Below are 16,164 nucleotides of genomic sequence, written 5' to 3' on the forward strand. Positions count from 1 at the left end.
TGTTCTTAATTATTTCTTTTCAACTTAAAACTTGTTTTATTCGACATTTTAATCTTAATTAAAGCTACCCTTTACTCACACTGAGAAAGGACAAAAATCTACATTTATTCCTCAACAAGTTTTCATACAAATACACAAAGCAACTACATTACTTGAGATCCAAGTAATCTTTTATATTTTTTTATTCTTCTCTCTCTCACACTGCAACTAACTCTATCTCTAATTTTTTAATATCAGTCTCTATATTTAGAATGTTTAGGTGTCACTCTCTCTCATTCACTCCATTAGTAAGAGGAATTAAGAAATACTAACTACAATATTATAAGTTATAATTTCAATATAATTACTTAAAAAAGTAACATAGAATTTAATTCCTTTCCACCTCTCAACAAGAAATGGCATGAGGGGAACAACCCTTTAGAAGAGACAAGTTTTTTCTTCTTTTATTCATCTTGTTATTATTTATATTACTACTTTAAATATCAATCTCTTAACTCAAGCTACCTCTCTCTCCCTCTCTCTCTTGGTCTATCTTTTTTGGTTTCTGTTTCATTTCTGTTATACACAGAAATGGAATAATAGAGGTAGAGAAGAGAATAACAAAGGAAATGACTCAGTGTAGTTATCCTGAAGAGAATAATCACAGTGTTATTATGGAAAGACGCAAAGATAGCATAATCAGAACTTGTCCTACTTGTGGTCATCATATCAAATGCCAAGATCAGGTAATTTTTCTTCATATTTATAATAACTCCTTACTTTATTATGAATGAATGAATGAACATTATTATACTATGTTTTTTCTTTGGTGATGTTAAACTGTTTATGATATTATTAGCTTAATGATTCTTGAACACATAATATAAATATCTTAGGGTGCTGGAATTCATGAGTTACCTGGATTACCTGCTGGAGTGAAGTTTGATCCTACTGATCAGGAGATTCTTGAACATTTGGAAGCGAAAGTGAGGTCCGATATTCAAATGCTTCACCCTTTGATCGATGAGTTCATCCCTACTCTTGAAGGAGAGAATGGAATCTGCTGCACTCATCCAGAGAAGTTGCCAGGTCAATTCTTCATAATCGATTTTCCATCCATTAGTATTTTACTTTTTTTTACGAATCAAAACGACAAGAATTGAATTTCAGCGGACTTGATAGCAAGGTCACTTTGCAACTTACAATAACCCGCCGCGTATTTAATTTTGTTGTAGGTGTAAGCAAAGATGGCTTGATCAGGCATTTCTTTCACAGGCCATCAAAAGCATACACAACAGGAACAAGAAAAAGGAGAAAAGTGCACACAGATTCAGATGGAAGTGAAACAAGGTGGCACAAAACAGGTAAGACAAGACCGGTTTACGTGATCGGCAAGTTAAAAGGATATAAGAAAATCCTTGTTCTTTACACTAACTACAGAAAGCAAAGAAAGCCAGAGAAAACAAATTGGGTTATGCATCAATACCATCTTGGAAACAATGAAGAAGAGAAAGAAGGAGAATTGGTAGTTTCCAAAGTTTTCTACCAAACACAGCCAAGACAATGTGGTTCATTATTGAAAGACTCATCATCATTTTCTGATCAAAAAATAATCGGCGATCAAGTTGTTAATGAGGTGGTCAATCATAAAAACAGTGGATTTGTTGAATTTTATAATACATCTTTCATATCTTTTGATCAAGGGGAACAACATAGATCAAGCAATGCTCAAGTGATTTCTCATTTTCCTGTCCATGATGGTACTTCTTTCATCCCTTGAAGGAGATGCATGGATTCTTGATTACATATTGAAGAAATAAGTTAATAACAAAACAGTAGTTAAAAGGGTAATGAGGGAAAAGTAAATGCTTCTTCTGAAAATTAGAGGTGAGGGAAAGGATATATAAGTAAAGAAAAAATATATATATATATATTTGATTGTAACTTTGTTTACTTTTTTGTTTTACAATTTTTGAAGGGTAGCTTATACTCTCATGCTATGTACTATGACACACTAAAACATACATATCAAAGGCTTGATGCCTTTATACTCTGTTACATGTTAACTATCAAATTGTACACAAACATGACATTTACCTTAAGCAAGTCTTGAAATACATTCTATCTGTGTTTTGTCACTATATACATGTTTTGATTATACATGTGTTTATATTAGATATAGTATTACTGAATATTGATTATACTTTAATCTTTCAAAATTAAAATTATCCTCTTGATATGCTTTTTACAAGACTTTCATAAAATCACTTTTTCTTGATCATCCTCCATGACCTTCAGTTGTGTTTCTATTTTAGGTAGTAGATGACCTTCAGTTGTGTTTCTATTTTAGGTAGTTTGTACTGAAAGAGTTGAATACTGCGTAAATACATCGGTGTAATTTATGTGAAGTGCAATCGAGTCAATAAGAACTTTAAACTAAGGTCAGTTCAATTATAATTGTTTTGTTTATTGGCAATTTCGGACATGAAAATTCGTATCATAACACTTTTCTTCAACAACCATAACAAGGTATCCTAAAGCCCAAAACCAAGTCAGCAGCAAGCATGCGGAAACACGTGTCTCTCGAGTTTTCATTGACCTCTTGCTGGGAATCATTCTGATGGTCGTCAACAAACATGAACACAGGCACACCTGTTAGCAACAATATTTCTCCACAGAAAGTTTCTCGAGGCCCTAGAAAGATTAAAGAACAAAAAGAGTTTGCATTAGAACACTCTGAAATAGGCTAGTAAACTTTCACCTGCTAGTTGGTTATAGAATAATTCTCAAAAGGAATTTTAATTCTGAATTAAGAATAAGGTGAAAATAATCAGGAAATATATAGATACGTCATTTGTATTCATGAAGCTGCACATCATGCCTATACTACACTGTAGTGTTGTACATCGGGAAAATAGCAATTTGTTCAAAATCCACTACGCTACAGGTGTTGTAATGCGCCACTATAGCCCTATTTGACAGCACTTTATACTGAATCAAATGATGTATTGCAGAACAGGAACAATTGGTTCAAAATTTGCTAAGTTTCAGCGCTACAGCTGCTGCTATTTGACATCTTTGATTCATTGCTAAACTGCTGGGCAATTCTCTTTACCACCTCTACTTATTAGAATGAAAACAAGGACAAAGCTATACTTCATTATATGATCCATATGAAAATAAGAGGTGCGATGCAGGCAGTCATGAACAAACAAACATTCAAAACAGAGAAAACAAGGTGTTTTCCACTATGCGTTATGCAGCTAACTACTCAATTAACAGTAGGGAGAGTAGATGTCTGGTGTGTGTTTCAGCTGACTCTGGAATAAGTTGGGACTTTAGGGAGAGATTGGACAACCTCAAATTACTTAGGACCGTTTGCCGTTCTGCATTTTGTTCCTCGCGATCTGTTACCATCAAGTACAGGTCTCAGTTCAGTCTTAATACAGCGATTTTTCCTTTTGTCTCTTATATATTATGGCACCTATCTATAACTAATCAAAGCAAAACCACAGTTCACATCTCTGCTAACTACGTGATTTTTATCAAAAGATCAATCAAGTCAAGACATGCAATTTGTGTCCCAAAATATGACCTGTGTTTCTTTGTTTCAAAAGTTATTATCATGTATATAAGCTAACAAGTTTACCCTAATAATGTAATAAATTAGCTATAACTTTACCTGAAAGTTTGTACATTAGAAACTAAAACAACACAGCTAACATCTTTTTTTAAACTGAACTCATATATTTACTCCAAAATAGAAGATGGTATACATCACTTGATTAATCAAATCGTTATAGTATTTGTTAACTAGCGGCAATAGCTTAGTCGAATTTGAACAAATCACTGATTCCCTGATACACTACTATCTAGTATAAAATGGTGTCAAGTAGCCACTACAACAACAACAACCGAGTTTTGTCCCACTAAGTGGGATCACCTACATGGAGCAAACTTTCGTCATAATGTTTTATCCAATACTATGCTTCTATCCAAATCGTTAATCTCGAGATCTTTCTTAATACATTCTCTTATAGTTTTTCAAGGTCTTTCTCTATCTCTAGTTGTTTGACTTCTCTCCATTTGATCTACTCTCACTACCACACAGAATCTACGGATCTTCTCTATATGCCCAAACCATCAAATATAAGTGCTACTCAACACTCTTTCTAATGTTGTCATTTCTAATGTTATTCTATCTAGTCTTACCACACATCCAATGCAACATCCTCATTTCTACTATAATTACTTTATCCCCATGTTAATTCTTAACTGTCCAACATTCTGTCCGGTAGAACATTGCAGGTCTTACCAAAGTCGAATAAAATATTCCCTTCAGCCACTCAACTTAGCAAAATTTGAACAAACTGTTATTTTCCACTATCAACATTTGAGAACACTAATCATTAGGACATGTTGTTTTGCATAGAAAATAACACCAATATGATAAAAACACAAATTTGTTGTAATTGTAATGCAACATGAATTGCAAAATTGATCAATCAGAACTTAAAACCCTTACCATCATCATTGCTTCTTCTTTTTCCTCAAGAGATAAACATCAGCTTCCTCATATGCATATTCAGGATGAAGATGATCATGAGGAACTTTTTCAATCTCAAAAACTCGACCACACATTTCCCAAAAAAGCGCATGAGCCTCAGGCGACCTAATCTGGTAACCAAGCAAAACAACACCGTCTTCAGCCAGCAACGCTTCCATGGCAGAAACGAACGAAGGAACTGATTCCTCAATGTAAACAACATCAGCAGCGATAACAAAATCAAACGGAGGATTAAGAGCGTTGATCTGAGAACTATTGTTCCAGTAAAGAACCGAGTATTTGAGATTCTTCTTGAGGACAGGTTTGTTAACTTTGAGATTCTTCTTCAGTGCGGGCATCACGGGAGAGATGTCGGTGAGGACTATGTCTGTTAGGCCTAATAGGTAAAGGCCCATGCCGGCGACGCCGCATCCGCAGCCGAGTTCGACGGCGCGCTTGGTTGGGAAGTTTAGGAGGTTGTTGTAAGGGTTGTTTTCGGGTGGGGAATGGATCCAGCGGTCGACGAATTTGACGAGGACGAGGGAGCAGGGCCATACGGAGGTTCCGACGTGCATGGAGCCGTTGTTTTGGTGGAGAGAGAGGACGTCGTTGGCGACGGGGAGTTCGATTACCGGCGAGTCTGTGAACTTCATGTTCTCTTCTTTTTCAGTGATTTTGGATTTCAGAGAGGAATAGAAAAAAGCAAGGAAGTTTTTAACGATTGACTCTTAAATTTTTTTAAACCATTTGATTCTTTAAGTTAATAAATATATGATCTTTTTCTTAAATCTTTCATTAAATCAATTACTCAAAATATATAAAATTTACATCAAAATACATAAAATAGTATTTTAAATATATGAATTAAGATCCAAAATACATTATTAATTTAATATTTTTATTAACTTAAAGAATTAAGTTGTTACAAAAATTTTAAAACATTAATATGTTAATAAAAATAATAATGTAAAAGACCTCTCGAGTCATTTTGCCAATTTTTTTTTAATGATAATATGCATTAACTTTTGTAGACGGTATTAAGGATGATAATTTAACTCATCCCTAATGAGCACTCGTAAATTTATCCACAATTGATAGGATAAAAACCCGCAAATATGGATACGGACATGGGCTTGGACAATTATCCACAAAAATAAACATGTATGAATGCGGGTATGAGCACCTTGGTATCTACACCGCCTCATATGTAATATCTCATATCCCTTTAAATATTCAATTGATTGTCAGTCGAGATCAATTGAGTTCCTATGTACTCTATCTCTTGTCAATTGGAATAATTTGAGTTCCTATGTGCTCTAAAAGTTGCTAGTTTGGACCAACAGAGTAACCAGTGAATTCTAAAGAGATTAATCCTTATTAAAAGAGAATGACATTTATTAATGAGTATAAAATGGAATATTTTTGGTAACATTAATAATTAGTCAATTGATATTGGAAGACAAAATATCAATTGAGATATTTTGTGTCACTACTTAATATTATATATTATCTATATTATATAGTATATGTTGTGTGGTGGTGATTTAAAGAAAGAAGAAGTGGATAAGAATGAAGGAAAAGAGAGATACTAGGGAGAAGAGAAAAAGAGTTATCAGAAAGAAAGAAAGAAAAGAAAGAAAAGAAAGGAAATAGGAAGAGAAGAGAAAGGAGAAAGGAAGAGGAAGAATGGGAAGAAGAAGAAGAAACTCATGGAGGAACAAGAAGATTGGTATCATCTCCATCATCTCATCTTCATCATTACCCATTATCTTCTTCACCAACTTCATCATGTTCTCCATATGAGGTGAGTTCTAGATAGGAATTAGCCATTGGGGGATAAAATCTATGTTTTGGGAGTTAGGATTTGTGTGAATCTATGATGAAATTGTTGTTATTCATACTTCTCATTGATGTTATGTGTTGGTACCATGTTGTTGTTATTGAAGTTGTTGTCTTTGATTGCTTGATGCTTATGTGTTCAGCTGTTGAACTTATAGAGGTTAATCACATGAATTCATGATGATATATGTTTTAGAATGGTTAGGTGTGATTAAAGTTGGAAGAAAGAGTGTTTAAAAGAGGTATTTTTGGAGATTATGCAGGTGTCCATCCATTGGTTATAGAAAAGTTGCAGAATCAATCGATTGGTTCACGACTCTGTGAAGAAAAGTTGAATTTTTGAAGATGTCAATCGATTGGCTACAATGCTCAATCGATTGGTTATGTCAAATTTTGTGAAAAATACTTATAGAAACCTCATGCAATCGATTGGTTCCCAACTCAATCGATTGTTCCAACCTTGCTTTGCCTAAAACCACTTGTTCCTTGTTTCTAATACATCTTAGGAGTCCATTAAATTATAACATGATATATATGTATTAGATTGACAATAGTCGGTCGATCTATGCGCAATCGAGTGGGTTTTAACCTAGAAGTACGAGTAGGTTAAAATGATTGTAGTTTTAGTTTTGCAAATCCGTTTTGGATGAGGTTGGAAGCGTTAGGAAGCTAACAGAGAGAATTATAGTATATAGAGTAGTCTTTATGATTTATTCCATTATAACCTTCCCTTGAGTCCGATTAACCCCGCCGTATGATGATTGGACGGATACTCACTTTGTGATGTGAGAGTGGAATAAGTTAGAATGAGGTGAGTCGTGTGATGGCTTTACCTAGGGTTATTGGGACATGTTAGATTATCATGTGTGCTTCTTGTATACTTGATTGTGCAATGAATTGGTTCCATGTCTCCATCATAAGACGAGAATCGTTCCTCCTATTTTTATGGGGTTGAATACATTGGAGAGTGAATCCAATACCTCATCAAGTGATAAGAATAGACAATGGGATGCCATGGGTATTGTGTGTATTAGTTATAAATGGTTATGAATTATTGTTGTGTTTCTTATGTGATGCATTCTATAACCTATGCATGAATTGTTATTGGTTGATTGTATTGGTTAAACTATAGTATGACTAAAACTTATGAGTAAGGTAAACCTAAGAGAATGCTAGGTAAATGACTTAGAAAGATAACTTAAGTCATGAAATGATTTAGATAGTGATGCTTGGACGTAATCGTACCGTGGTGTGTACAACGAACAAGTAGTCACAGAATGATACATTAACATGCTTTGTATGGAACATGTGTGATTTATGTATGAGAATGGATCATGTTATGATTCCATGAGAATTGATATGATATCATGAAAATTTGTTTGATATTTGGTGAGAAACATTTGTTCCAAAAGTCCTATTTTGGTGAGGAGCCTTGCTCCGAAAGACCTATTTGTTGTTGAGAACTAATCACGTATTTGGAACTAGTTGTGATTGTGCACATACCACTTCAATGGCTTAGGTAGAGCGGTAAGTAAGGAAGTGGCATCAATGATTCGTGCCTCAATTGGGTTTGAGCCCCGACCATGGCGGACTTGGGGGAAAGGTGGGTACCTAAGTGGGTTAGAGGCCCATACAGTGAAAGATATCCTAAGTGGGTTAGAGGCCCATACAGTGAAAGATACCCTAAGTGGGTTAGAGGCCCATACGGGTGAGGATCGCTTGAACTGGGGATTAAGCTTCATAGAGGACCCAATATCCACTGTGAAAGTTGAATCATACGAGCATGTGTGAACCGAGCCTGGCTTAGATGTAATTTCGTTCGGGGATTGATGTTTCGTGAATCCGAATAGTGATTTATTGAGTTATGTGAACTCAAGTGATATGTTTCCATACATTGTGAATTTCCCTTAGTTGCTTAAGTCCTAGTTACATTGTGTGAGTGATGCACAAGTAACAGAAGGTGAACACTTGAGTTAGAATCAGGTAGCAACCCTGTAGAGCCGAGTGGACCCATAGGATATGAGAACTCATTGAGATTATTATCTCATCCCATTATCGTTGTTATTTTTCAGGTATTCCTTGCAGGTTGAATTCAAGTGAAGTTGTCTATTGATGTTTCAAGGGATGTAATTATTGTGAGCTTTTGTTGTGGAGTTGTGTAGAATGAAAATATTGTACATAGTTTTTTGATTTTTATTATTTAGGTTTTATTGTATGACATGTGCCATTCATGTTTTTAGTTTGGACATGTGTATATAATGATGCCAGTAGGAACTTATGATTGTGTCAATACCAAATAATAACACTTATATGATATTATTCTAGATATATATTATATGGATTGTTATAGTTGGTATCAGAGCATGTCGATTCTCGACCTAGCCTTGAAACATAATAAGTAATGAGAACCGGTTAGTTCAAAAGTTTGACAGTAATGAGAACCAGTTAGTTCAGTTGAAGCCTTAGTAGAGCTCATCTATGACCACGCCCCTACTGATCACTACTTGCTTGTTCACTGGGTTGAACAACTTGTAACCTTCATTCAAATGATATCCTATTAGGATCATCTGACTAGACTTGTCATAAAGTTTTCTTCTCAACTGATCTGGCACATGTCTATATGCTATATGTCCAAATACTTTCAGATGACTCAAGCTAGGCTTAACACCATACCAAAATTCTTCTGGTGTGATTCCATCTAACTTCTTCGTCGGACATTTGTTCAAAACATATGTTGTTGTCGACACAACTTCTCCCCATAATTCTTTGGGTAAATGCTTGCATTTCAACATACTTCTCACTATATTCATGATGGTTCTATTCTTCCTTTCTACAATTATGTTCTGCTGTGGAGTGAAGGGTGGAACCACCTCATGCACAATCCTTCTTTCTCACATAACATGTCGAAATCTTTCGACACATATTCTCCACCACCATCAGCCCTTAAAATCTTGAGCTTTCGACAATAGATTTAAACTTGACAAATACCTCGATAACTTCACTTTTCTTCTTGATAAGGTAAGTCTATGGTTTCAAATGAAATCATCTATGAATGTGACAAATTATCTAATACCTCCAATCGAACACACCTGGATAGGACCACACACATCAGAGTAGATGACTTCAAGGATTGCCTTCGACTTGCTCCTTGCATCCTTCATGAAGTTGTTATTGTGTTGCTTCGCCTGCACACATTCCTCACATACTTCATTTGGAATGTTGATTTATGGTAATCCTGAAACCATATTTCTTCTCTTTAGATCTCTAATGTCTTTGAAATTGAGATGACCAAGTCTATAATGTCATATCCATTCATTCATGCTAGCTGCAGTTGCAAGGCACTTGTGCTCCGTCATATTAAGTTCAATCCTGAAGGTTCTATTATGAGACATAGGTGCCTTCAAGATTAACCTTCCACCTGAGTCGAGAACTCTCATCATCTTATCTTTAATCGACACTTTGTAGTTCTTTTCGACCAACTGCCATATGCTGAGAAAATTACTTTTCATGCATGGTATGTATAATACATTGGAAATTACTAACCTTTTTCTATCTTTCCTCATAATAAGAACATCACAAATATCTTCAGCTGCTAGAGTATTTTCATTTGCAAATTTTACCATGTTCTTCATTGAGGGTTTCATGTTGAGAAACCAATCTTTCCTACTAGTCATGTGTGATAAGAATCATGGGTCCAAGCCCCAATTGGTCATGAAATATTTCTTCATCTTTTATTGTGACCATCAACAACATCTCTTCTTCTCCAAGCTTTGCAAACTTTGCATCATTATCTTGATTCTTTTGTTTTTAAGGATAATCATTAGATTAGTGACCATATTGAACGTGACTTTGTCGGGTTTTCTATCACCGCCTCTTCCTCTACCTACAACACCACCTCTTTGGTTGCTTTGGTATGGGGGATTTCTCTGATTCGACCAACTTCCTTCTTCCTGATTTTGACCAGTTGAATTTTTGTATCCTCATCTACCTTTGTTTTCCAACCACTTCCCTTTACCTATATTTTCTCTTGTTGATTAGGCTTGCAAAGCCACATCACTCTTAGACTTGCCTGCAGCTCTTTCAGCCATTCTTTGTTCATGATATTCAAGCGTCCATTGAAGCTCTTCCTTCGTCAATGTTGACAAGTCTTTCGACTCTTCTATGGCTACTACCACGTGGTCGGAATTTGGAGCTAATGACCTCAAGATCTTTGAAACAACTGGTATTGATGTCAATACTTCTCCACATACCTTAATTTGATTCACCAGTTTTGTAACCCTAGTGAAAAAATCAGTTATGCTTTCATTGTCTTTCATATGAAGCAATTCATAAGTTCTTTTATGAGTTTGTAACCTCACTTCTCTCACCTTTTCCGCGCCTCCAAACCATTTTTCTAGAATTTCCCATGCTTCTTTCGCTTATTTAACATCACTAACCTTTTCAAAATTGTCTGCATCAACATATTAATGAATTATAAAGAAAGCTTTATAATTATTCTTATTCAATTCTTTGTGTACAACCTTTTCTTCATTCATCACGTTTGCTGCAAGTGGTGTCACTCCCTCATTCACAAGATCCCAAAGATCTTAATAGCAAAAGACAACCTTTATCTGCTTGCACAAATTATCATAATTCTAATTCTTTAGAATTGGGAGACTCGCCGGAAAATGCCCGTTCGGATGATTCATCAACAACATGATTTGCTTCCCACGAGTCGCTCATCCAGTGCTCTAGATACCAGATGTTGGAAATTCACCAATTTCCCTTCAAGAAATTCACCAAAGCCTATGGAGAATTCTAAACCGAATCTTGATGAACATGAATCCATCGTTTTGATTGATTACTCCTCTTAATCTTCACTCTTCAGTCGAGTGAATCAACCAACCTTGATTGCAAGTTTTCGGTTCATAATAGTAATGAAAAGAAACAAAATTGAATTGGGGAAGAAAGAGATATTAGGGTTTTCGAATAAGGCAGAAGAATAATTTTTTTATGCAGAGTAACTCTCTCCTCTCAAATTGAGAACTTTATTCTTTGCAACTGCAAGTATGTGTTATATTACACTGATATAAGTTACTCCCTATTTATAGATTTTGGGCTTGCTTGCTCCTCAAGCAAAGAACAAATAGCTAATTCTGCTAACACTGCAAATTTGGGTCTAAGTAAAAATCCATGTTGGAGCTAACTCCTAAACACTTCGACACCTCGGTGTTTTGACAACCACATGCTTTGACACCATGAGTTACATTTTCAACAAATTAGAGATAGTTAATTTTAGTTTTCAACACAACAACAAAATATAGTCTTTTGGGTGTATTGGGAATTTGGGTAGTTGTGTGTTTAGAGAGGATTTTCTATTTTCCGTTCAAAATAGTTTGTTGAAAGGGTTTTCTATTTTTCTGTTCAAATAGTTTGTTAAGAGGGTTTACAATTTTTCCATCCAAAAAATATAGTTGAGAGAGGGTTTACAATTTTCCATCCAAAAATTGTAGTTGAGTGAGAGTTTATAATTTTTATGTTAGAAAATCATAATTTAGAGATGATTTGCAATTTTTCCATTCAAATATTGTAATTTGATGGATTTGCAATTTTCTCCTTAAAAATTGTAATTGTATGAGAGAGAGTTTGTAATTTTGTCCTTATAAAAATTACAAGTTGAATTATGATTTTGTAATTTTTTTTTTGTTGCTCTTTTTCTTTTTTTGGGTATACTTTCGTGCGCGTAGATTTTTATTTATTTTTGTTATTTTTCCAACAATTGATATCAGAGTCACGGTTCTGATCAAGGGAGGAAGAAAGAGTCAAAAAAATTTGATCAGGCAAAAAAGAAAGAGTAACAGAATTTATTGATCAAAGGATGACAAAGACAAAAAGATTAAAGAGTAATAATTTTAAAAACATGACTAATCATTATAATTATATTGATCATTTTAAAGATGAAGTTGAATATAAAGTGAAGATATGTGAGTGTTTGGTTGATGAGAAGATTTGTTAGGTCAAGTAATATATTCATCCAAGTCCCATATTGGGTAGTACGAAGAAAATAAAATTTTAATAATATAAATAGAGATAGTTAGTTTTAGTTTTCAACACAACAAAAAAATATAATTTTTTGGGTGTATTAAGGATTTAGATAGTTGTGTGTTTAGAGAGGATTTAAGTATAAGAAAAATAAAATCGTTCGTAATCGTGAACTTAAAAAAGAATAGGTGTAACACTCACATATAATATAATCTAGAAATACATTATATATAGTATAATATTGGCACTAATACAATTATAAAGTCTATCGGCAACATTATACATACATGTCTAAAACGATAATGTACATAAATGACACATAATATATATGTGGGATAATGAAGAAAAGATGAAACTTGCATAAATAAAATTGTTCCGAAGGGAGACTTTTATCTGGTACACCAATAATGTTCGAATAGTAATTGTAGAAACTAGCAACAAGAACTCTAAATTATGCAGAAAATAAAAGTGCATAAACACTTCAATGTAAAGTATTTATGCTTTGTAAATGTAAATCTAGTGTTATTACAAGCTTGGATGCCTAAAATCAAGAGTTGCAAGTCCTATCTTTAGTAAGAAATTTGCTCATAACTTATGCAAAACTTGCAAAAGTAGTGGAGAAAGTGTTGGAAGTTGTGAAACTCAACAACTTAATCGTGGGTGATTTTTATGGGCCTGGACGTCATGACGAGTGTCAATGAGGTGACGTGTACCTATCACAATGATTTGATTGGGTATCTGAATCTTGGGTCCATGACGGGCGTCACTGAGGTGATGGTCTTCCCGTCATTGCATTTGAATATGTGAGCCCTTCCTTTCGCTTCGCTTAGCTGACAATCTTAGCATGAAGGCCTATGAAGGGCGTCATGACTTACTGAGCTCATCATATCAGTCTGAACTCGGTATTTTCTTTTTGCTGTTTTTTTTCTTCGTTTTTCTCTATTTTTCCGCGCTAAGGTTACTAACAGACGTGTATCTAAAATATAACAAATAATACCAGCATAACATAGAAAAAGTGATACAAATGACACTAGAAACATGTGAACATCGAGTAAAATAAACATATAATTGCATGTTATCAAACCTCAAAACTATATGCATTCCCCTTCAAATCAGGTTGTCTTCTCTTGCAATAACATTATGCATCAACTTCCAAGTAACTAATAACTTAGTAGGAGTTTGTCGCATCCGCGAAAAACAACCGGCGGGCTAAAACAAAACAACACAGAGCCGCCACCGTGCGTTATTTATCCCAAAAGAGGGAAAGGAAACGCTCGAAGTAAACCTGGAAAAAGCATGGTCTCGCGACCAAAGAGAATGGGATCGGGAGTCGGTTATGCGAAGGGAAGGTATTAGCACCCCTACGCATCCGTCGTACTCGACGGGATCCACGCTCAAAAGATAGGAAAAGGTTGCTAAAACAAACATCACACACACACACACCGAAGACAACACAGGTGGAGGAAGAGGGGAGAGGGCTCGCTAGGATATCGCATCCTATGCCTACGTATCTCGTCTGGAACGAGAATCAGAGCTACCGTAGTTCGGCTCACGCACGCCAAACAAAACAAACACACAAGCAGGCAAACATAGAACCCGAACGCCAATCGCTGGACTTACATCAGCTTCCGAACCAAACAAACCCACACTGGAAACCAGATGCCACTTGATGGACTTATACCGGACTCCGAGCACACAACAATAGGATACGGAATGCCAATTGCTGGGCTTACATCCGTCTCCTAACTCACACACAAGAAGAAACAAGCAACAAGCTACTAAGGAGTCGGGAACTCGAGCCTAGCAACTGTCAAGCAAACACACACAAAAAGAAAAAAAAGTGCCCGGAGAGATCTCGTACGACCTCCTGCCTACGTACCTCATCTGGTATGAGGATCAGGGCAACGTAGTTCCCCTGAACAGGGGAGAAAGACTAGCCTAACCAGATACAGAGGGAGACACAACTAGGGAGACTACGACTCGAGCCTAGATGTTATCATGCATATCATCCCTAAGTTAAGGTTGCTATCTAACTTGCTCAGGCAGCAAGCTAATCCTAAACAGGCAAAACAAAGCATGCAAGTATAATCAGAACAAAGCAAACATTCACAATTAGCACACACTATATCCAGACGAAGTGGGCTTAAACAAAGGGTTAGGCTGCAAAAGCAAACCGACTGTATCAGGTGATGTTAGCTCTTAACCCTAACATTGAGAGTTAGGATGAAGCCAGATGAAATGGGAGTGGGGGGGTGTGCCTCACAGCTCTTATCCCTGGCCAGGGAGAGCTTCAGACAAAGAAGTGTGGGTTCAGAAAGTGGGAACCCTTCTACACTTATGACACTGACTCAACTGTACAACTGTACAAGGATCTTGGGTTAATGTCCACAATGCATCAACACCAGTTGTGTGAGCAGAGGGACGACTCAACAAGAATAGCAGGAGATGGATTGCACATCTCTTGTATCTGCCAATTGCCTTATTCAAAGTCTTTTCCTGCTTGGGGACAAAAATAAACAAGCACAAGCATTGCCTCTTAAGGAGAACTTCAGACAGGTGCCTGGCCAAGTAACAGGCCAGGTCTTCCAGACTACATGGAGTTAGTGATGTTATACCTCAATTGGTTTATACAACCAAGCAACAGCACAAGCAAGTTCAAAATGAACTATAGCAACTAAGGTACCTGAAATCAATCCAACATAATCAGTATACTAGACAAACAAAAGTCAAACAGAAAATTAACAAGTCCACAACACAAACAGATAACAAGCATCAATGCACAAAGGTGCAAGCCACAAGGCCTAAGTACAAGTCTCAATGCCTACAAAACAAACTCAAGGTTATTCATAAACAATCAATAAACCAACTCCAATTAAGTGCACATCATCAAGTCTAAGCAATTGCGCTCTTTGACCTGAAACAAAGCTCAAATGTGAGAACACAAACCACTAGTACAAGACTAGGGTCAAAATGAGAGCAACAAACCAAAACAGAACATGAAACTTATCAAAAATCAATATCAATCAAATAAGAATCAAATCCAGGTGGTCTCACATTCATATCATCAACCATCATCATTTCATGAGGCAAAGAGTACAAAGCATGCAATTTAGAACATCATAGGACCAAACAGAAAGATCTAATTCAAATCAATTCAAGAATAATTCAATAAATTCCCAAACAATTCATGGCTAAACAGCATTCATTCAAGGATCATCACACCAAATTTCAGGCCATTTGGACAAAGGGAAGCAAGTCAATTAAAATCCATAAGTCAAAGCATGCTCAAACAAGCTCATACAAGGCATTAAATCATGCATCAACTTCAAGCAATCATAAAACAGAAACTACACATGATAAATGAACCAAATCAAATCCATGACACACTTCAAGATGTCTACAATACACATGCCAAATTTCAAGTCCATCCAATAAACCACAAGAATTTCCCAAATCATATAAAATCATGACTCACAAAAGGTTCACAATTGGTCAGACAGGGGAGAAATTCTCAAACAAATAGGAAATACATTCAAACATTCCAGGAAAATTCACAAGACATCCTAACATTCATAAGATTCAACATCCAAAATTTCAAATCATTTTGAGTTCATATGGCATGGTAACAAAAATCATGAAGTTGGACATGAAATGGTGTGACACAAATTGTCACACCTCTAAAGATCATAGCATATCTCACAATCCAGAAACTCAAAAATCACAAACCACATATCAAAATGCTCCTTATGGTGTCTAGAATATGCATACAAAATTTCAGC

At 35.7% G+C, this 16,164-nt stretch overlaps 2 protein-coding genes across 2 annotated transcripts; one reads left to right on the forward strand and one right to left on the reverse strand.

Annotated features, from left to right (window-relative positions):
• The first annotated feature begins 279 nt into the window (after positions 1-279).
• On the forward strand, positions 280-2,120 carry LOC127086932 (NAC domain-containing protein 73). The gene is made up of 3 exons (XM_051027758.1): positions 280-725; positions 876-1,068; positions 1,215-2,120. The coding sequence occupies exons 1-3, from the start codon at positions 609-611 to the stop codon at positions 1,757-1,759; spliced, it is 855 nt and encodes a 284-aa protein (XP_050883715.1). The 5' UTR covers positions 280-608; the 3' UTR covers positions 1,760-2,120.
• A 305-nt stretch (positions 2,121-2,425) lies between these two features.
• Positions 2,426-5,266, reverse strand: LOC127086933 (uncharacterized). The gene is made up of 2 exons (XM_051027759.1): positions 4,505-5,266; positions 2,426-2,673 (listed from the first exon to the last, which is right to left on the reverse strand). The coding sequence occupies exon 1, from the start codon at positions 5,176-5,178 to the stop codon at positions 4,510-4,512; it is 669 nt and encodes a 222-aa protein (XP_050883716.1). The 5' UTR covers positions 5,179-5,266; the 3' UTR covers positions 2,426-2,673; positions 4,505-4,509.
• Between the last annotated feature and the right edge of the window lie 10,898 nt (positions 5,267-16,164).

The sequence above is a fragment of the Lathyrus oleraceus genome, chromosome 5, assembly GCF_024323335.1.
Source record: "Lathyrus oleraceus cultivar Zhongwan6 chromosome 5, CAAS_Psat_ZW6_1.0, whole genome shotgun sequence".
NCBI lineage: Eukaryota > Viridiplantae > Streptophyta > Magnoliopsida > Fabales > Fabaceae > Lathyrus > Lathyrus oleraceus.

What these genes read in the sequence shown, in the direction of transcription:
- LOC127086932 (XM_051027758.1), top strand. Translation starts at nt 609, where the DNA reads ATGACTCAGTGTAGTTATCCTGAAGAGAATAATCACAGTGTTATTATG. An exon ending in ATATCAAATGCCAAGATCAG is followed by an intron (nt 726 to 875) that starts GTAATTTTTCTT and finishes TAAATATCTTAG; the next exon opens with GGTGCTGGAATTCATGAGTT. An exon ending in TCATCCAGAGAAGTTGCCAG is followed by an intron (nt 1,069 to 1,214) that starts GTCAATTCTTCA and finishes ATTTTGTTGTAG; the next exon opens with GTGTAAGCAAAGATGGCTTG.
- LOC127086933 (XM_051027759.1), bottom strand. Translation starts at nt 5,178, where the DNA reads ATGAAGTTCACAGACTCGCCGGTAATCGAACTCCCCGTCGCCAACGAC.